Here is a 22,827-nt window from a genome sequence, read left to right as displayed (position 1 = left end):
ATATATATATATATATATATATATATATATATATATATATATATATATATATATATATATATATATATATATATAAAGGTCACATAAGTTTTAAAAATAAGTAATAACATTAAAAGTCACACAAGTAATAATAAGTAATAACAAGTTTTAAAAATAAGTAATAACATTAAAGGTCACACAAGTTTTAATATAGGTTACTATTTTAAAAATAAGTAATAATATTAAAGGTCACACAAGTTTTAATATATATACATGAAGAATGTAAAGCAACAAACTTGCTAAAGCTAAGGATATAAAGATTGGACGACACACATTAGTGAGTTTTGACTATAATACATGATTGCTTGTATTTGATACATTTGTAGTGGTTTTTGACCATGGATAGCACCTCTTGAAAAACTTTATTATTGATTGCCTCTTTCGCCAACTAATCTTCTTCCATATAAATTGCACAACATGTCCAACGAGTATAAACACCATCACTAGTAGAGAAATGGTCATTTGCGTCGCACTTTTAGAGTGTATTTGCGTCGGTTCTAGGTGCGAAGCAAGTGTTCGCGACGCAAATGACTTTTAAGTCATTTGCGTCGCACATTGGTGCGACGCAAATAACTCTTATTTGCTCCGCACTTTTATAAAAGTGCGACGCAAATAACTCTTATTTGCTTCACACATTTATAAAAGTGCGACGCAAATGATTGTTATTTGCGTTGCTTATTTACAAAAAAGCGACGCAAAGGAGTGTTATTTGCGTCGTTTATTTATAAATTAGCGACGCAAATGATATTTATTTGCGTCTTTTTTTAATAAAAACGCGACGCAAATAGTGTTAAATGGTGAAGCGAATTCTAGTTATTTGCATCGCTTTTTTACAATATTGTGACGCAAATGAATCTTGTTTGACAATTCAAACAGCGAATTATTTGCGTTGCTTGTTTGTTTAATGATCAGCGATGCAAATGATATATAAACATATATATAATACAAAATAAAAAGTAAGAAGCAATAATAAAGAATTCAAATATAAATTTTGGCAGAGTTTCCTTTGTAATTTGGCCTACCCATAAAATTGGGAATGACGGCATCATATCAAAAACCTGTCCAATAAATTTACAACTCAATTCCATTGACATTATAGTCATCATTCAACACAATCACCAACACCAACCCAAATTGTTGGTAAACAAAATACATACATTCATGTCAATCCTAACAAATAGAACAAGAGTCTAACAAGTAAATGGAGTTTTGTAAGTGTAGATCTAAAGTTCAACATTGCATACAAAATAGTCTGCCCAAATATCTCAAACCTCGTTTATCTCCTCATTTGTGTACGGTGTAGATCTTGAAAAATCCTATTAGCACAACACAAACAAAAGATCAAAAGTTTAATCCAAGTGTAAGTACTTCAAATTGTATTTATTAAGTTAAAATGAAATTTTTGACACCTCATACCGTAATAAGGTCCTCACTATTATGATGATATTGCATTATTTCGAGGGCACATAAGTTTCTTAGATCCAAAAACACTTCAAGTAGTTACAACCTAAATGAGATAGAACATTCAAGAACAGTCCCAAATCGGGGACTATTCAGAACTTACTCCTAATGAGTAAGCCCTGAACGGGTATCTAAGCCAATGATGCAAACATTATTACAATTTCAATCAATTATATCACAATTAGAAATCCACTATAATTCACAATCATTATTCCAACCACAAAAAGTAAGTTAAAACTACATAATAAAATGGTTAGAGTATATACCACAAGTGAAGACAATATCGTATGTGTACTATCGCCTCAAACTAGGCAAAATTAACAAGAACTCACTTGAATATATTTTTAGTTATATACTATTGTTAATGAATAACTTTATACCAGGAAAAATTAACAAGAGGGTATTATGAAAAACAGTGGTCAAATTCAATAATTATAACACCCAAACTTTTTGAACATCAATTGGAAATACCTCTTCACTAATTAAGAGGTAAGGCAACATACCTATCAAAAAAAATATATATATTTAGCAATCTCTCCAAATCACTTATCCCAAAAGCCAAAAGCATTATGAATTCTATTTTAATTTCACTTGCTTGAATATATAGCAAATAAAACATGGACAAAGCATCCTATCAATGGCAACATTAATAATTACCTCGAGTTTCTCGAGCAGATGATGTATGGTGGAATCCGCTAGCCGATGAAACTCGTCTTCCTGAAGCACAGAACTATTCACGGGGCGGATGGTCTGGGTAACCAAAACTTTTCTCCTCCAAATGGAAAGGCAATTGAGCAATCAGCAGCTGCTTTTCTTGTTGATCAGGCTAGCAAGTATCCTGGACAAAGCATCAGGCACATATCACCCAAAAGTAAAAACTAAACAAAGCTAAAAATAAAAAAATTAAGGTTGCTAGTGAATTTAGTCCAGAGATGAATTATCAGTCAGTTCAAGCACCTTGTGCTGACTTTTCAATTCCTGACTGTCCAAAAAATCTGAAGTTGAAAATACCAGCTATACCTTGTCCCTTTGCTAGCTTCTCAATTTCTACGAGTTTGTGCTTAAGTTGCTCCACTTCCTTATACAGAGCTTCGTTTTTTTGTCTCAATGCCTGTAAAATTAACCAAAAAATATCCTGAGAAGCTTGAACAATGAGTGCAACATAGTGGAAGCAATGAGAGAAGAGACAAGGAAATTTACAAGGGCTTCTGAAAATAAATAATCTCAAAATGCTTAAGCAACGCCCAAATCATAAAATTTGGTCTCAGGAAAGGAAGATGCAATCTAATTAAAAAAAATATGTGCAGATTTTTGCCAGCATTTCTGTACAAAGAAACTTCATCTTAATTAGAAGTAACAAAGCTGTAAAGCAGCCATCACAGAACTTTAATCTTAGCAGTTCCATGGTAGCACATTTGCGCTAAAAAAAAAAAAAAAACAATAAAAACAAACAAACAAACAAGCTTATGTATCCAAATCTTTTCCTCATCTTTTTGCTCTATTGATAATAAAATTGATTTTTAAGCTAATACATACTCGGTTTCAGGTCTATCGTCATGTGTCAATGGTTAAGGAAGTTTCCTTAATGCCTTAACCATTCAATCATGCAGATTTATCACAAACTATGACCAATAAAGAAAGAACCTAAACCATCCCTTTGTATCATATAATCAAGGCCAAGCAAACCAGTATAAGAAACGAATAAAGAGTCCCCCCCCTCTCCCCCCACTAAATAGAATCACATTATTCTCTATTCTTCTTCGACACACCGATTCGTAATTAGAATTTTAAGTTGTATGCCCATCATTCAGTATACTTCGTACTATGACAATGTATACGCTATTTGTCACTTACTCACATATATGTCGGATTTAGTTCTCTAATCAAACTATGACCAATAATTCATCAAAAAGTAAGTTCCTCTGACCCTCATGGCAACAGATAATTCAATTTACAAGGGGCAACTCTCTGAATTCCATTTCACACTACACTTTTTCCTCAAGCACTATGAATGAATTGGGAGGCACAGTCCTAGCACTACATATCAAGTAAAACCTCAGTGTTAGCGTGTAGCAATATCAAGCTAATGGATACAATAAGGTTAACAGAGAAAGCATAAGAAACAAAAACAATGAAATAATCGCAAACTTATAACTCAAATCAAACCGCCGGTGAATGGCAACAATGAAAAGGGTTTCAAATTCAAACTAACCCAAATCAAAATTCTAAACCAGCAACTTCCTAATTCACTTAAAATTCAAAAACAATACCCAATTCAATTCTCCCCAATTCCAGACTAATTAACTAGATTTGGCCCCAAAAAAACCTAAATTCTGAAGCAAATTGAACAAAACAAAAATAACAATCAATTAAAAACGGAAAAAAAAACCAAGAAAAAAGAATACCTCAAAATAAACCTTCGAATTTGCTCGTTTATGCTCTAAATTAGGGTTCAAATTAAACCTTCGAATTTGCTGCATAAATTTACATACATTAACCAACAAAATCAATACATGTTGCTCGAAAATTAGGGTTCGAATACGCTGCACTAGTTTAGGGTTCGTTACCTGTGCGTTTGTTGCTCGAAAATTTGTCTTATGCTGCTGCTGGGAACGAATAAGGAGGTAGCTTAATTACCTTCGAATTTTTGCTCGAATTCAGTTGCTGGGAACGAATTGTTGCGGGGAACGAATTGTTGCTGAGAAGAACGAATGAAGAAAAGTTTTGGGAACGAATGAAGAAAAGTTTTGGGAACGTTGATGATAAATTCTAGCGAAAAGAAGAAAAGTTAGAAAGGTTTTTTTTATTTTTTTTTAGTTTTGGAATAGTTATTTGCGTCTCACTTTTAGTAACAAGTGACGCAAATAATTACGCAAATAATTCACAAAATCATTTGCGTCACTTGTTACTAAAAGAGAGACGCAAATGACTTAATTATTTGCGTCGCTTATTTATTAAAAAGCGACGCAAATAACCAATATCAGTGTTCTGCGTCACACTTTTAATAAATAAGCGACGCAAATAACGTAAACTGAACTTAAATTATATCATTTGCTTCGTTTGTTTCTACAAGCGACGCAAATAAGGCGACGCAAATGAGCATTTCTCTACTAGTGCATTAACCCTAGCCATGCTAAGAGAGAGATCGTTATAGCAGCCTAAATTCCGCCGTCATCGTGAGTTAGATTAGATACCGAGAACATGTATGTAAATGTTGTTGCCGTGACAGAAATCCACAAGGTTATCCTTAAAAATGTCAAGAAATTTCGCTTGCATGGAAGGCCGCTGATAAGGAGGAGGATGACACTTAGCGATGATATTAGTCCTATTGTGTTACTAATTAGTGCAAAACTATAAGCAGTATATTTACTACTAGAAAACAGTCAATCAACGACGGAAAAAATACGTCGGAAAACCCTGAAATTCTGTCGGAAATGCCCATTTCCGACGGAATTTCGTCGGAACGCACCCTCGGAATACACTTTGTAGGAATATCGTGATATTCCTTCGGAAATTCCGTCGGAAAGGTCTATTCCGACGAATTATGTTCTCTCGGCGCTTTTGTTGACTTTAAGTGAAAATCCGTCGTAAGGTTCCGACGGAATTTCCCGTCGGAGTGGAGTATGTTCCGACGGAAATTTTCCGTCGAACGAGGAATATTCCGACGGAAAAATTTCGTCGGAAAAGTAAATAAAAAAAATTTAAAAAAAACCACCACTTTCCCCACCCAGATCCACCCCGCCACCAACCCACACCAGCCCACACCACCCACCACCCATTTTCCCACACCTAGATACCTAACCCCACCCAGACACCCCACCCAGACCCAGACCCACCAAACCAAACCCAGACCCATCTCCCCACCCAGACACCCTACCCAACCTAGACACCCCACCCAACCCAGACACCTAATCCTACCCAGACACCCCACCCAACCCAGACACCCCACCCAGACACCCTACCCCACCCTCACCTCACGGACCCTACACCACCTATACCCCCCTTCCAAACCTCCCATATCCACCAGTCCAAACCTCCCCCACGCCACCCACCCACCCTGTCTAGCCACCAGCAACAGCCCAACCCAAATAAAATAAAAAAATCAATTCGAAAAATAAAAATCGAAAAAATACAAATCGATTCGAAAAAATGAAATCGAAAAATACAAATAAAAAAAGTACAAATTGTGATCCAAAAAAAATACAAATAAAAAAATGAAATCAAATAAAACAACTATGTAAACATTTAAATTATCTTCTGAAATTAATAAAGATCCGAAAAAAATATTAAAAAAAACCTAGATCTTGATGTCGGTCGTTGTCGCTGGTTATCGTTGATGTTGGCCTTTGCTGCTGGTTGTCATTGATGTCGGTCGAAGAAGACGAAGATGTTGTTGGTGTCGTTGATGTGGTGGCAATCGTGTTGTTGCGCCGTTCTTGATGTCGTTGAGAAGGGAAAGAGAAGGAAGGAATGAAGGAGATAAGGAGAGAGAAAGAAAAAGGGGATGTTACGGGAAAGAGAAGGAGATAAGAAGAAGGGAAAGAGAAGGAGAAAGGGAAGATGCAGGGAAGATGCAGGAAAGAGAAAAGGGGAAAGACAGAGAAGGAAGGAAGGAGATAAGGGGAGAGAAAGAAAAAGGGGAAAGAGAAGGAAGTTACTAGAAAAGAGGCGGAATTTAGAAGGAAGGAGATTAGGGTTTCAATGTTTAAGGATTTTTTTTTTCTTTGAATAAGGTTTCGACGGAAATTTCCGACGGAATATTAATCCGTCGGCATGATTGGGATTTCCTAAGGAATATTCCGTCGAAATTTAATTCCGTTGATAACTTAACTTTCCAACGGAATATTCCGTTGGAAGCCTATTTTTCCGAGGGAATTAATTTTCGTCGCAAGTATTCCGACGGATTTTCCGTCGTAACGTACGGAAATTTCTGACAGATCCTAATTCCATCGAAAATTACAAATATTCCGATGGAATATAGGTCCGTCGGAACGATTCCATCGGAAAACGGCCTATTTCTAGTAGTAACCTGCATCATGGCCAATATACATTCCTGTCCTTTTATCGAATGTACCTGAATAGGCTAAATCATCCTGCCAAACGCCTCCTAGGGGATTAATTCCGGCTTAGAAGGCCATGGTTGCGATCAAGGATGCCACCACCATTAGGGATGTCCGCTGGTCCTCCAACCAAGCGCGATCTTTCTTGGGTTTTAGTGCTTCCTTTGCGGGTTATGCATTGGCGCGATTGAGGTGTTGCCATATCTTGTCATCTTATATCACATCCTTCCGACTTCGCTTATGAATATCCATAGCTGACAATCCTTTTTTGCTTATAGCATATTTGTTTTTTTTTTTGGGTGTCCAAGTAAAAATTCTACCATCTGCATATCAAATTGATAAGCTTTAAATTGTATCAATTTACTTCCTCCGTTGAATATTATCTGCAACTAAAGTACATTTCACGGTTACCAAAGCAATTTTTAAAGGGCAAAGATTAGAGGGAGTGGGGGAAGATAATTAAAGGTAACTAGGAGAGAGAAAGTAGGAACCCCACACAAAATTTCTGGTGGGAAATTTAGGAAGTGGAGGGCCCTAACATTTTCCCTCCCAAAAATTCACCAAAATTTGTATTTTGGTGCATTTGAATTGTCAGCCAAAAAACAGAAAGCTGCCAAGGGGGAATGTACAACTCCCCTATTTCATTTATGAGGCCTTTAAAACCAGCCTCCATAACATTTTGCAATTAAAGCTTACATCCGAAATGTTTTTTCCAAAAACCGACAAAGTTTAACCACATATTCAAGCACTTCCTAATCTGAATTGTTCACGAAAAATTTCCCTAAACTACAATTAGTGTTGCACAGCTTGAATCTTCATTAGCCACCACCCACCACTGACTTCATATGCACACAAGACAACATGTTCTCCTATAAAAAAACTAGAGTCTGTCCTTTTGCATCTTCTAAAATCTGAACACACACATACAACACAGAAAAAATGGCTCATTCTGATGAAGACTTTTTAGATGTTGACCAACAACTTATATCAGAGGAAGCACTGACAAAACTTTACTATGATGAACATGAAGAAATGCAAGATGCTGATTTCGAGGAATATGAATCAGAAAATGAAACAATGCAAGAAGAAGAACCACAACCAGACAATGGACAACAGGGCACATATGGAAATGATCCAAACCAGAACATTGAACATGGGGCACAACAAGGGACTCCAGCTGCCAGTAGAAAGCAGCTTACTTTGCAAAAGAAAAGGCAAATTGTTGATGCAATGCTTGTCACAATGCAAAATGGCATGTTACCTAAGGGATTCATGAAACATTTATTAATGCCATTCAGTGTACACAAGTCAACAATCACCAAAGTTTTTGCTGACATTACAAAACAGATGGCAATGGGGAATACAATTGATGTCAGGACTAAGAAGTATGGCAGAACAGGTCCTAAGCCAAGGGAATTTTCAAACGCATTCCTACAATCAATCCCTTTGTATCTTAGGCAGACAGAGAGGAGTTATGCAGCTTCCCTGAAGATTTCTCATGTAACTCTACACAATCTACAGAAAAAGGGAAGGCTAAGAACACATACATGCAGCACCAAGCCTGCACTCACATCAGACCACAAGGTTGCTAGACTGAAATAGGTGCTATCACATATAAATCCAGTCACAGCCAATGAGGACCCCAATTTTGTTAGTATGAACCATGTCATACGCATAGATGAGAAATGGTTCTATCTCAATCCTGACAGGAGAAGATTTTATCTCCTGCCAGGTGAGGAAGACCCACATATGGCATAACAGTAAAAAAGATTCAAGTTAATGGCTTTGTTTATGGCTATAATTGGGAAGTCATTATATGACACGGATGGGGGACTCATACATGATGGGGAGTATGGGATATTCCCATTCACTGTGAAAGAGGTAGCAAAGAAATCAAGCAAAAACAGAGCAGCAGGCACTTTGGTCACCAAGGCACTGCAGAATGTGAATAGAGATGTTATTAGGGAGATGCTGCTGACAAAAGTCATTCCAGCAATTCAGCCAAAATGGCCAGAAACTCTGCCCAAAAATGTTATCATATAAATGGACAATGCAAGGCCTCACCAAGTTCCTCAAGATGAAGAGTTCATGGCAGCAACCACAACAAATGGGTTTAATATTGAACTTGTATTCCAACCAGCACAATCACCTGATCTAAATGTGTTGGATCTAGGCTTATTTAGGCCAATGTAGTCATTATAACCATGAATCACAAGGGAGGAGAAAGACAACTTCTCAAACCATCATAATGTGCTATCAATTTGAAATTACGAGGAAAACAAAAATAAGAGTCAATATGCATAAAACCACCATAAACCTCTTAAACTTGGAATCGACAAACATCTTACCACACATCTCCCCATACCAACTCACACAAACATAAATAGCTCTCACTTTAGTTGTGAAAAATAAAAACAATAAACGCTCATGTGTTTATGGGGTGAAATATGATATCACTCAACCTAAGCATAGAATGCATGTCAACTTCACATAAATCGGCCTCTTTAGGCTTGCAATGTGACTTTCTCCACTTCTAATGATTGATGCAATTACGAAAATCATGAAATCCATTAGGGGTAAGCTCGGTAAATAAGGGTTGGACGACGTAATTTGGGAATGTGGTGCTCAAAGTATAACAAATCCTAATCCCACTACACATTCAAATGTCGGGTTCAAGCCAACCTTATTTCCTCCAACTTCATACAATATAAACATAGCCCTTTTATTTCTTTCTTTCTTTTTTTTTTTTTTTTTCATACTCTTTTTTTTTTCTTTTCTTTTTTTTTTCTTTTTTTTTCACAAAAAGAAAGGGACTCATAGCAAACTAGGAATTAGGAAGACCCTTAAAGGCTTTTAAAACTCTTTTTCTTTCTTTCTTTCTTTTCCTTTCTTCCTTCCTTGCTTCTAATAAATCAATTCCCTTCTTTCTCTTTTTCTTTTTCTTTTTTTTTTCAAATTTTTTTTTTCCTTTTTTTTTCATATATCACTCATAGGGCTTTAACAAGTGTAATGCTCCTTCAAAATAAACCTAGGAAAATAGCTCTATGGCTTTAAACGTAGGGTATCAAGAAGGGGTTAAAACACGGCTCAAATTGGCTCAACCTACGGGTGAATGAAAAATAAAAAAAATTATGTAGGCCTAGAATGTGGAGGCTCTATTCTCTACAAGGAAATTTCAATCATTTTTTCGCAACATGCATCATTCAAGTCTCAAACAGTCAAAGAGCAAGACCAAGAATTCGATTATGTGAAGGACAACTAATCACACATGAAAAAAAAAACACGACTGAGATAGAGTGAAATCAGTCAAATATGGCTCAAAACTCTCACCGGGTACACAAGCTATTCACATAAGTAGAGCGGGGAGACCATCCTGGCCACAAACCAACTCAATTCCAAGCAAATCGGTGAATGGGTTTTCGAAAACTATTTTCGCAAAGCATACATATATGATTGTTATCAAAGAAGTATAGGCATGTAAAGGGATATCAATCAATACTAAAAAGAAATAAACTACCCAAATACTAAAAGAAAACTAAAATATACATGGTGAAAAGTGGATCCTCCCCCAAGCTAAACCATACATTGTCCTCAATGTATGCAAAAATCAGTGTAAAATGGTCAAGGGGAGAGGGAAACAATCTACTGATCGGAAGGGGGAAAACCATACCTCGGGTCGGAGCTAGGTTGGAAGCACGGACGTGCCTTATTTCGTGGGGACTCCATCTTCATAGAATTTGCTCTTTTCACCTATTTAGATAGAGAAAATGATAAAAATTAGAACACTAATAACCACATCAAGAATCAAAAATAAAAATAAAAAAAAAAGAATAAAAGAAAAGTAAAGGATCGAGAATGGGTTGCCTCCCATTTAGCGCTTGTTTATAAGGTCTTTAGCTTGACCGTAGTGATACTCATTGGCTCAACCGGGATCACCCACGAAGGGGGAACTCCGCAATGTTGCCCATGGGAATGATTGCCTCCAAGTGACTCCTTCATTTTATTGTTTACCTGCCTTATATCCGAACTCACCTTCATGTGGCCAAGCACATCATCGGGTGGAATTTTGTCCTTGCTTCTCACGAAATTTCTATCAAATACATACTTATCAAACAAAGGGTTAGTAGCATCGATTCTTAAGCAAGTACCACCATCAAATATAGAATTATGTTCATCAAAGAGCTTGAACATGACTTGTTTATCCTGGGCCCTAATGGTCACTTGTCCTTTAGGAACATCTATTAAAGCTTGACTTGTGGCAAGGAATGGACGACCAAATATAATCGGGATCTTATGGTCTTCTTTAATGTCCATAACAACAAAATCAACAGGAAAAACAAGTTCACCAACCGTAACTAATACATCTTCAACCACACCCTCAGGGAGTCTAGAGGTTCTATCAGCCAATTGAAGAGAGATAGGGGAAGGTTTAAGTCCTTGCAAGCCTAAACTCTCATATAATGAATAAGGCATTAAGTTAACACTATCACCTAAATCGCACAAAACCCTATCGAAAAATTTCTCGTTTATCGTGCAGGGAATAGTGAAACTACCCGGATCATGCATCTTAGGTGGTAGGTTATCATATAAGAGAGTAGGGCCCTTCTTATTTACTACTTCCTTATCCTTTTGTTGATCTTTTATAGTCTTCACAAAATTTGCAAATTGAGGCATTTGAATTAAAAGATCGGAAAAGGGAGTAGAAGCGTGTACCTTCTCAAGGGCTTCGCAATATTTCCCAAAATGTCTATCGAGTACGGCTTTTGACAACCTTTGCGGGAAAGGCAATGGTTCCTCATAAGCCGGTGGAGCAACATATTTGGGGCCTTGGATATCTTTGCCCCTTTCATCTTTCCTAGACTCCACACTGCACACCTTCTCACCTATTTGCCTCGGAGATGGTCCATCTCTTCTCAAGAAAACTGCATTGCATTGTTCTTTCTGGACCTTTGCTTGATCATGAAGAGTTGATAGGCGACTCACCTGTTGTGAAAGATGACTTATTTGGGTTTCCATGAGCTTACTCTGGGCTTGCAACTGTTGGATGGAGCTACCTTGTTGTTGGATGGCACTATTGGTTGTGGTAATGAAGCTCTCCATCATCAACTCAAGGCTAGATTTTTGGGGAAGTAGTTGCGTTGGTTGTTGGTTCATAGGTGTTCTTTGTTGGAAACCGGGTGGTGAGTTGTAGTTGTTGGATAGGGATGGTTGTGATGGTGGATTCTGTTGTCCTTGGGTGTTCTTATAAGAGAAGTTGGGATGTTGTTTCCAACCTTCGTTGTAAGAATTGGAGTAAGGATCAAAAGGCTGTTTGGGGTTCGAAGAGTAGAAAGCATTGGCTTGTTCAATAGACATCTCACTCATATTCTGCGGGCAATCCGGTGTGATGTGGCCCTGCACATTGCACATTGCACATTGCACATTGCACATTTGACAAACCTCCAGTGGGCTAGTAGAAGTTCCAGCTTGGAACTTATCAAACCTGCTTGTTAGTGCCTGCACAGAACTAGCTAACATAGTCAAAGCATCTACATCAAGCTTACCTCCCTTTTTCACAGTATGTTGGCCTCTTGGATGGTAGTTGTCGTTGGCCGCCATCTTCTCAATCAGCTCCTTTGCCTCAGTTGGGTTCTTTATCAAGAGAGAACCCCCTGATGCAGCATCAATGTAGATTCGGAACTCATGGGTTAGGCCATTATAGAAGGTTTGAATCAACAGCCACTCTGGGATACCGTGATGAGGGCATTGTCTCTGTAACCTCTTGAACCTTCTCCAAGCCTCATAGAGAGACTCGTCATCTGACTGTCGGAAAGTGGATAGCTCGTTCCTCAACCTGGCAGTCTTCTCATGTCCCAAAAACTTCACTAAGAAGGGCTTCACTAGCTTGTCCCATGTATCGAACGAGCCAGTGCCTTCATCTCTCAACCACTCTTTCGCCCTATCCCGTAGTGAAAAAGGGAAAAGGCGAAGTCTGATGGCATCATCTGTAACACCATTCATTTTCATAGTATCACATTTCTCCAAGAAACTATCAATTTGACTTACTGGGCAATCATGTGGTGTGCCTGCAAATGAATCATTAGAGATGAATTGAATGAACTGTGGTTTCAATTCGAAGTGCTGAGCAGTGACAGGTGGCCTGACAATGCTAGAGAGGAGTCCGGTTGTCGTATCAAGGATACCGTACTCCAAAAGAGACTTCGTGGCATCTTCCATGTTTCTGTTGGCTTGATTTCTCCTTCTTCTTCTACCTGCTCTTCTTCTTGCGGTCGCTTCGATTTCAGAATCAAAAGGGATTAAATCGTCTGATCCTGAACCTCGAGTTTGCATGCAACAAGGAACTAAGAGAAGAGTATCAAAAACACAAGAAACAATAGCCGAAGCAACGAATGAGGCTTAGTAAAACGAATCACAAATAATCAAATGAAACCGTTAGTCCCCGGCAACGGCGCCAAAATTTGGTAGGCGTGTCGCGTACCTAACAAAATATAACCTAACTGACCACTACTATGTAGCAGGGCAAGCAAGGGTCGAATCCCAAGAGACTAAGGTTCAAAAATAATTAAATAGACTCAAATTTCTACTAAGCAAGAATCAATAATAATCGATTAACTAAGGAACTAATGTATGGAAAATTCGAAAATAAACTAAAGAATATGAAGAAATCAAGTAATTAAAACATCCAAGATCAAGTATCACCACAATTACGCTTGATGCAATTATATTTCTACCCCTAACATACGACTCCAATTGAACGGGGAAAAGTAAACCCTAATCAATACCAAGGACCTCTCTCGAGTATCAATGGCTTCCCTAACATACAATCAAGCCTATTCTCATGGTATCATGCACATTAGAGACATTAAACACATTACTCTAACTTCCCAATTATCAACCCAACTACTCTCGTGTTGAATATCAAACCCTAAATTGATCTACTCAAATCCGTTTAAACCCGACTCTCGCTGTGATAGAGACAATGGAATAATCACAATACTAAGATTACGCCTAATCTAGCATTGGCATAATCACAATCAATTTAGCATAGCAATTGCAAAAGTCATTAGAAAATTTAAAGATTTAATTCATGCATCAATCATAATTGGGCTACCCTAGATCTTGGAATAGGGAATCTACTCACTCATAATTAAATAAACAATAACAAAAATAATTAAAGAAAACATAATTAAGAAATAAAAGATGAAAATAAAATACCGAATCTTGAATTGAATTGAAGGCAGAAAGTGGAAATCTTGAATCTTGAATTACAAAAGTAAAGAAAATAAAATAGAGAGAACTAGTTCTTAATAACGTGAATTAAAAGGCTAGAATAAAACTTAATGAAGAAATAAAACACTACTTAATATATATATAGCCCTAGAAAGATAAGAAGATAACAAAGTTTCTTGGCGCTTAATCCTCCCAGGAGGCACGGACGTGCCCCTCAATAGGCACGGACGTGCCTCTGTGCGAGTGAAATCTTCCTTGGCTACTGAATTTCAGGCACGGACGTGCCTGGTGCTAGGCACGGACGTGCCTCTTGACGAGTGTAATTCTGCAGTCTTGGGCACGGACGTGCCCCTGCTAGGCACGGACGTGCCTAATGTCGAAGCTCATAGCTGTGTAAACTGACTTGGAGGCAGGGACGTGCCTCTGCTAGGCACGGACGTGCCTCCCCTGCTGCGCGTATCACTCATCTTAAATCATTCATAACTTCATATCCGAAGCTTCATTTGAGACGTGTAATATATTGTTGGAAAGGTCTTCAAGTCTACTTTCCAATGCAATTTGAATCACTCCATTATCATTTGTATATCAAAAGTTATGAGCATAATAGTGAACAGGTGTCGTATTTGTCAAGTATTTCATCAACGTTTTGCTTCATTTTCACTCAATTAGCTCCGTTAATCCTGAAATACATCAAAAACAACGAAACTACCCATAAAAGCATCGAATCATCGAAACTAAACCAAATTACACCAAAATGGACTAAAACACTCGACTAAGCTAATAAAATCAACTAAAAATAAGCTAATAAATACGCACAAAACACGACTTATCACATTGCAATATCAATCTTTCCCTAAGGACCTAGATGAGCTAGTTGATAAGGTTATTGAATGTTATAACACATTCAAGCCCCAAGTGAACAAGTACATTTGGGTGACCTTACAAAGATGCATGATCAAAATTCTCAAGGCACAAAGGGGGAAACAAGTAATAATAAATACCACACATGAACAAGAAGAAACTTGAAAATGTAGGAATTTTACCAGATCAAGTGACAGTGAGGAAGGAAGTTGGGTTGGATGCTGTGGAATACCTAGACACCATGTTTAGGCCAGCCAGTCAAGGGACTCAAGGTGCAGCAGAAGACATTGAGGTAGATGCAGATTAGGGGAATCATCAAACCACATACAAGGAAGGTGAACTACATTGACTGCCACACATAACCACTTACTTAGATGTTTTTGTGTTTTGTTTCTTTTTTTAAGCTTTTATGTGCATGAATAGGTGGTTAGGTGTCTTTTGTTTATTATGATGAAGGAACCATGTAAGGCAGTCAAATGTATGTTCTAGTTTACCCCCCTTTTTAATGGAATGATAATGAAATTGTGTTATTATGTGTGGCCAAGTAATCCATCAGTAGAGCTAACCACATTGTTGAATACACACTAGTAGAAAAAATGAAATAGGCACCCCCCCCCTTTAGCACCGGTTCTTGAAAACCGGTGCCAAAAGAAATGGGCGGGATTGAAAAATTCAGAGTTGGCACCGGTTCCAACCAAAACCGGTGCCAATCATTTAATTAGCACCGGTTCAAACCGGTGCCAACTTATTATAAAAAAAAAAATAAGTATGACATAGAGTTGGCACCGATTCGCCTTAAACCGGTGTCAACTATGTTAATTAGCACCGGTTCAAACCGGTACCATATTTGAGAAAAAAAAACCCGGGTTAGGTTATTGCGTCTTTCTTTTTCAATTTCTTTTCCTTTCTCCTTCTACCTTTCCCCATTTCCCTCTTGACTCCACTACTTCCACCACTACGCACCCCTTTCCACCGCCACCACACTTTATCTTCATTCTTCACGGCATCAAGGCAATGTGACGGTGGTCGCGATTGGTTGTTGGATTTTTAGAGTTCCAGGTGGAAATTTGGTTAAGTTTTTAAATTTGTTATTTTAGTTTTGAAATTAGGGCTTTGGTTGATTGTGGTTAGATGGATTTTTGGTTGTTTTTAGATGGATTTTTGGTTGTTTTTAGATGGATTTGTTGTGGGATGCAATTCGTTGGTATTTTTGTTGTGGTTTTGAATACTTGATTGGTTGAACTCTTCACTCTGGTCTACGCCTCCTCCGCCCATCGTCCGCCCTCCGTCGCCGGTTCGACCTCCATCGCCACCTCCTCCGCCGCCGAACTCCAATGGCACTTCCACTTCCTCTGCTTCTCCTTCTCCTTCTCCTATCCCCGAGGAGATCTCTCGCCATGCTCAGCTCTCACTCGAGGTTCCTCTCTCTCTTCTTTCTTTTTCAATTCAATTCATCACCAACAACTCCTAACCTAACCTAATTTGTTGAATTTGTAAAGCTGTCGAAGAATATCATCAACATCAGAGAAATCAGGAGGTTAGCATCCATGGGTCTTCCTAATGCTCCTGCCATCCGCTCTACTGTCTGGAAGGTTTCTGTCTCACTTTCTATTCATTTCATACTTTAAGTTGATTACTTACTTAATCGGAATTGAAATACCTAAAAATATAAATTTCAATTGCAATTGGCAGCTTCTGCTGGGGTATTTGCCCAGTGATCGAGCAATGTGGCCCTCTGATTTAGTCAACAAGAGGTCTCAATACAACCATTTCAAGGATGATCTCTTGATGTCTCCCGTATGTCCTCTTCTCTCTTTTTTTTTTCTTTTTTTTTTGTCTTTGTTTCCTTTCACTTTTGATTTTGCTTCACACTTCTTTCATGTTAATTATTAGTTTAATGATCAAATTTAGGGTGCATAAAAAACCACCTCTAATAGAACCTCTTAACAGATTATGTTTATGAAATTTGGTTTACCGTTTACCCAATTGTAGATAGTAGATATAGTCTCATAAGAGGAATCGCGGTGATGTTGTATTATGATATTATATGCATATATGGCTTTCTGTTGAGGTTGAGCATAGGATATTAGGATCACTGTTCTAATGCTTTAGGTGATTCTAGTTGCTATGTTGATCATGCAGAAAAGTATACGCAACTTGTTGCTAAGCATTTTTAAGTTTGTGTTATGTTGTTATTGATTGACTGTTGTCTTATTTATGCGCCCTCTGCCATTGTTTGAGGCTCTTGGGAGAATAAGTTAAGTGGCCTAATATTGTAATGTCAGGTTCTTGCTGAAAAAGCTTATCTTGTGGGTGTGGAGTAAAAAGGTATTAAAGTGGATTCGTTTGGAATAGAAGAATCTCTGAAAGAATTGGCTCAACTAGTTGACACAGCAGGTCTTCAGGTTGTTGGCTCTACTTATCAAAATTGAGTATGTCGTGGGTTTTTCTATTGCATAATGTGGTTACGCTATAAGTTGCAATGTGCATATACTTAAGACAGTACAATTAGCTAATTAGAGATTTATATTATCTGTGCATGCCCTAAATCTTCCAGTTAACATGTTATGTATCTCTGTCACTCTGTGTGTGACTGTGAAAGTTGGGGAAGGGTTGGAGAATTGAATGGGGGAGTGTCGCTTAAAACGATAATGTAACTCTTTTAATTAGAACTTAAAGGGTTTCAATGAGTTGATTTTGTATCCGTTGTAATTCTTTGCAAGTGAAAAGCACTTGTAACTTAAGGCATGTTATGTGTCATCTAGGAACATGGCCTCCAAAGCAGCTACAGTTCAATTAAAAGCTTTAGTACCTCCGTTTTAACTTGTTAAGATAGAGATTGTAAAACAAAACTCGGATTACTTTACCAAGTGTGTATTGACTTATGAGTTTTTGTCATATAGTTTACATATGTCTTCTATCAAATACATTTCTCCTTTATTTTTGCTTTGTGAGAACTGCTGGTCTGCATGGTAAATAACTTCAACACCTGCTGTATGAATTAGGCTTGCTGCTCCAAATCCAAGAACATATATTGGCTCAGGCAAGGTTTTTGAGATCAAGAGTGCAATTCATGCATTTGATGTTGAAACAGTGATATTTGATGATGAGCTCTCACCAGGGTAAGAGTGAAACACTTTTTTATTCAAAAACTGACAATTGGTGTACATCCATTGTCTAGCTATTAACATTTACTCATATGAATTTATTGCTGATTGTGAAACACATCATATGCACGTGACGGATATGATGTGTTTGTAGCAGCTGTTTCTAGTTTGTTCATCTTGCAAAACTTTCCTTGTGGTTAGTTTTCCTTGCCAATTGTCGTCTGGTTTATCTCTCAGTATCTCTTAGCAACAACTAAATTCTTGTTTTGGTAAACAACTTTGTGTAAGGTTCTTTTCCCCTCTTGATTATGCTCAAAGTATGTGTTCTATTACTTTTATATATGTCTGGTAATTTATGATGTTTTGGTTCCTTCCCTTGGTTGCTTTGTGAGCCAGAGGTGAAGAGCTGTAATTGCAGTATTTGGTTTCCTATAGATTACGCTCCCCTGCTTATCATCTTTTGATGGTTTCATTGATTGTTGATAAGCTGTAAAATTTGGTACATGCCTAGTGTGTGCAACTGTAATTGTTTTCAGAATTCTGGTGCCTGCTGTGACTGTTAGTTGTCACTTTTGTTTTTTCGATTAGATTTGGCTCACCTGAATCAAATTACTGGTCCTTGTTTGATCTTGCTTTTGTGATTTTTATGTGCCCAGGAGCTCTTGTGCTTCGTTCTGATCTCCATATCAGCATATTGTGTAAGTGAAGTTGTCTCTCATCCATGATCAAGGTTAAGGCCTTTTTTTTTTTTTTTTATTATTATTATTATTATTATTATTATTATTATTATTATTATTATTATTATTATTATTATTAATTTTTTTTTAAAATTATTAATTTTTTTTTTAAAAAAATATCATCTTAATGGCCTTGTGGAGTTTTGAACTTGCAAATTATAATATCTTTCTTAATCATTGTAGGTCCTGGCACATGCTGATGCTTACTGTAGCATATCTTTTTTTTTTTTTAATCTAATTATGCTGCAGGCCACCATAGCCTTCTGGCTCTCATGACCAGTCCCAAGCTGGAGTTCTAGTGGTCATGTGACTCAAAACTTGTAGGGTATGCCAAGAAAACTTGTTTGTCAACATCAAGGTTAGCCTGTTGGGCAATTTTTTTGTTTCCCTTTAATTGGTGCCCACACCTAGGTTTTCTGTCACTGACAAAGAATCTTCTCTACATAATTGCATTGCTTTCTTAGTTATTGAGTTTTGTTTTATGCGTTTTCTTTGTTGGTTGGGTGGGTATGTTAATTAGTTCTTGCTTTAATTGCATGCAGTTGATATATTGGATCGATTGCGATTTCCATTTGGGTTAGTTTGTCCTGGTGTTTCTCCTGATCATCCTAAAACTAACATTGCAATTCAAGGGAGTATTCAAAGGTAAATTTTGTTTGTTAATAGTTTTCTATATTTTTCAATTTTGTTTCTGAATTTCATTTTTGATTTTTAAAATTATATTTAAAATCCCCGTTTGAATTTTTTTTCTAATCTCGTTGTAATTTCGTTTTCAATTGTAAAGACCTTCAGGCACTGTTGGACATTTTGCACCATTGTTGTCAAGAAGTTCTGAGAATTCTGCTGCTGGTAAATTCTCTTTGCCTAAGATAGCATCCCCATTACCTACTCCTCCTCGAATAGGTTACTACTCCATGCCCCTAAGTGGTGCTTCTGGAACAGAAAGAAAATCACCACCTTCCAAACTTCACCTGGCTCAGAGAAGTGGGGTGATATTTTCTCACCTCCTTTGACACCAGTGATGTTAGAAAATCAGCATCCAACAAAAAGTTGATTTGGACCATCTTGTAGGCTGCTTTACCAGAGGTAAACTTTATCTTGTTTTCCTGTCTGAAAGTTGTGCTCCAAACATTAATAGTTGATATTAGATTGCATTGTTGCTTGGATATTCTTGAAGTTCTGCCTATCAAGTTTACACTTTGGTTGTTGGCTATTTCCATACTGTCGTTTGTAATGCACAGGCGTTTCAAAACACAACTGTTAATACTGATCTCCATTTATTGATCAGACTATTGGAATTCATCTGTGATTATTGTTCATGTATTTACTCAGTTTATTCATCATTGCATTATCATAATGCGCGTAATACTCATGTTTGGGGTGCTGTTTCTTTCTGTGTAGCAGAAGCAGCTAAAGGAGGAGGAGAAACTCTCGAAACAGCAAGTTGAGACTCTGAATGCCCATTATCAGAAGTTAGAGATGGTGGCAAATTTTCTGGAACCAATTTGATGAAGCTCATAAACTTGTAAGGTATTTGATCTCATTCAATTTCTCTGAATTTACATCGGTTTCAGATAACTATTGGTAAAAAATAAAAAAGACACAAATGAGTTTATAAGAGATAATGGATGATTATTAATAATAAACTTGTAAGGTATTTTGGCTTGTAGTAGTTTCTGCCAATAGATCTCATACGTTGTTAATACAATAATTGTCTAGCCTTAAAACTATAATCCCATCTTGATACGACAAGACTACTCGAACTAGATACCAAAAGTTAAAAACTGCATGTTAGTGTTGAAAAATTTCTACGCTAATTATGAGTCAGTGTTACTCGATTTAAATGGGGTGGTTTGATGTCCTAAACTGAAGGTCTTTTTGACCTGTTTGCTAGTTCATACTAATTTATTAAAATCCCTAAATCCCTAAAACCCTAAACCCTAGCAACTCATAATCTTTGAAAATAAAATTCAGATAAGTACGGCAATCAACAATTCATAGCATGAAATCCCCACCTCTAAGATTAGCATTTGGAGAACGCAAACAGATAAATAAAAAATTTCAACAATTCATGCAAATTATAAGCTTATAAGAGCATCAATGGGTATAAAAGAAAGAAGAAAAAATATTATTCATACTTGGAATAATTTTTAAGGTGGGTTACCTTTGAAGATGTTTGTTTGTTTGATAATCTGGTGAGTCTATATGTTGTGAGTTTGATTGATAATCTGGTCATAGGCATCCAAGTCCCTTTGCTTCTGATGACTTCATGATCCGAAGCCTTTTGCAGGAGGTGATGAACATCTCCCATGGTACATCTCCAACCAGCATCCAGTCACCATCCTTGTCTTTGTAAGTGGGTGCAACATCAGATCCATTATATCCATCTCTTTCGGAGTATTGTCCGATACATTTCTTGAACATAATTTCCATAGCCTTTAACAGCTCTGGATAACTCTGGGGTACATCTTTTGATGCTTCTGTTTTTCCTGTCCTTGCTGGTTTGTTATGGTCTGTCTTTCTGCGTTCCTGAGCTTGGTTCTGATGTGGTGGCTACTGTGCTTTGCTCTGGTGCAGTTTGTGTTTCTGTGACCCTGGGACTGTTCTGCTATGGTTCAGATTGCTATGATGCTGTTTGCATTTGGTCTGACTGCTGTTCTTCAAGGACCTACTAGTGCCTGCTCTGCACTGGTTGGGCTGCTGGTTTGGGTATTGTACAGTAGTGGTGTGGTTTGGTGTTGATGTTTTGGTGGGCTGCGAGGTTATAATATTATTTAATTCTTTTTGGACGAAAATTTTAATATTACAGCATTTTTTAATGAAAATATGTAACTTTATATATATGTTAATGTTTCTATATCAATTTAGGTGAAAAAAAATGCAAAAAAAATTTTTTTTTTTATTTTTTTGGGGTATTTCTGGCACCGGTTTGGACCAGAACCGGTGCCAAAAGTTTTTTTTAAATTTTTTTTTTTGAGACTATTGGCACCGGTTTAAGCAAGAACCAGTGCCTAAAGTTGGGTTTTATGCACCGGTTCTTGCTTAAACCGGTGCTAATAGTGTTGATAATAAAAAATAAAAAAATCGCGCCTTTGAAGTTGGCACCGGTTAACCGGTGCCAAATTTTTGAGGATTTGGCATCCCTCAAATCCCCAACGGTTCAAAACCGATGCCTTAGGGGGGGTTTGAACCGGTGCCAAATTACCTTTTTCGTCTAGTGACAACACTTCATAGCAAAGGTACCTCAGCAACAAAATCCACCAGGAAAATGTGGGAGCAAAACTCTACTATGAAGTGACATTCAATGGAGTCCCTTCATCATTCGGATTACAAAACATAACTCAAGTTGTATGAAAACATAGATGGGGGACTCACAACTTGAGTGCATCAACAGAAGACCAAAAGGGACTCCACAAATGAAACACAAAAACTCACTGAAAATGTAGCCCTTGCTAACCATATGACATAGTAGCCTCATCATTCATCAATCATATTCCCCTAATCAAGAAGCTTAGCCAACATGCCAACTACAATTACTTTCACTGACCAACATTCAACCTAACTACCCAATCAAAAACCAACCAACATAAATCAGGAAACAACAGCACCAACCAACATAAACTAGGAAACAATAACAGCTACCAACTTAAACAAGGACACAACAGCAGCAACCAACATAAACCAGTAAACAACAGCAGCAATAAACATAAACCAGGAAACAGCAGCGGCAACCAACATAAACCAATCAACAACAGCAGTAACCAACATAAACCAACCAAAACAGCAGCAACCAACATAAACCAACCAACAACAGTAGCAACCAACATAAACCAACGTAAACCAAAAGGCCACCAACATAAACCAACAGCAGCAACCAACATAAACCAACAACAACAAAAAAACCCACCATTGTACACCACCAACCACCAGTATCCTACATAAACCAGGAAACAACACTAGCAACCAACATAAACTAACCAACATAAACCAACAGAAGCAACCAACAAAAACCAACGAAACCCACAAACCCACAATTGTACACCAGCACCCACCAGTAACCAACATTAAATAACTACACAAACAAAAATTAATTCCAAAATTCATGCAAAAATGAACACAGATCCACCAACCAACCAGTAATTATGGGACTCGTATTGAACATAACACACAACAAAACCATGGGACTCAAAGTAAAAAATGCACAAGTTAGGGTTAGGGTTAGGAGGCGTTACACAAGTAGTCAGTTGGAGGGTTGAACCCTAAGGTTCAACCGCCTCTCTTCGTCAGTAAGAACAGGAGGGACACCATTGTCAGCCTCATCATCTAAGGACA

General features: G+C 37.5%; 1 protein-coding gene and 2 long non-coding RNA genes across 4 annotated transcripts; 1 reads left to right on the top strand and 2 right to left on the bottom strand.

Moving 5' to 3' along the window:
* Nucleotides 1-1,009: 1,009 nt before the first annotated feature.
* LOC110692904 lies at nucleotides 1,010-3,249 on the bottom strand. Of its 2 annotated transcripts, none has more exons than XR_002505540.1 (3): nucleotides 2,512-3,249; nucleotides 2,158-2,338; nucleotides 1,010-1,355 (listed from the first exon to the last, which is right to left on the bottom strand). It is a non-coding gene; the product is annotated as an uncharacterized LOC110692904 (long non-coding RNA). The 2 variants fall into 2 exon arrangements; XR_002505541.1 differs by having other exon boundaries at nucleotides 2,521-3,248.
* Nucleotides 3,250-10,442: 7,193 nt separating this feature from the next.
* Nucleotides 10,443-12,776, bottom strand: LOC110692906. The gene has a single exon (XM_021869979.1). The coding sequence runs from the start codon at nucleotides 12,774-12,776 to the stop codon at nucleotides 10,443-10,445; it is 2,334 nt and encodes a 777-aa protein (XP_021725671.1).
* Nucleotides 12,777-18,203: 5,427 nt separating this feature from the next.
* LOC110692907 lies at nucleotides 18,204-19,302 on the top strand. Its single transcript, XR_002505542.1, has 4 exons — nucleotides 18,204-18,488; nucleotides 18,745-18,853; nucleotides 19,038-19,140; nucleotides 19,280-19,302. It is a non-coding gene; the product is annotated as an uncharacterized LOC110692907 (long non-coding RNA).
* The last annotated feature ends 3,525 nt before the right edge of the window (nucleotides 19,303-22,827 follow it).

This window comes from Chenopodium quinoa, unplaced genomic scaffold, assembly GCF_001683475.1.
Source record: "Chenopodium quinoa cultivar QQ74 unplaced genomic scaffold, ASM168347v1, whole genome shotgun sequence".
Classification (NCBI taxonomy): Eukaryota; Viridiplantae; Streptophyta; class Magnoliopsida; order Caryophyllales; family Amaranthaceae; genus Chenopodium; species Chenopodium quinoa.
The sequence above is the reverse complement of the archived record's forward strand: the minus strand, read 5'-3'. Positions and strand labels throughout refer to the sequence as shown.

Bases quoted from the DNA above. Each gene is read 5' to 3' on its own strand.
- LOC110692906 (XM_021869979.1), bottom strand. From the start codon at position 12,776: ATGGAAGATGCCACGAAGTCTCTTTTGGAGTACGGTATCCTTGATACG.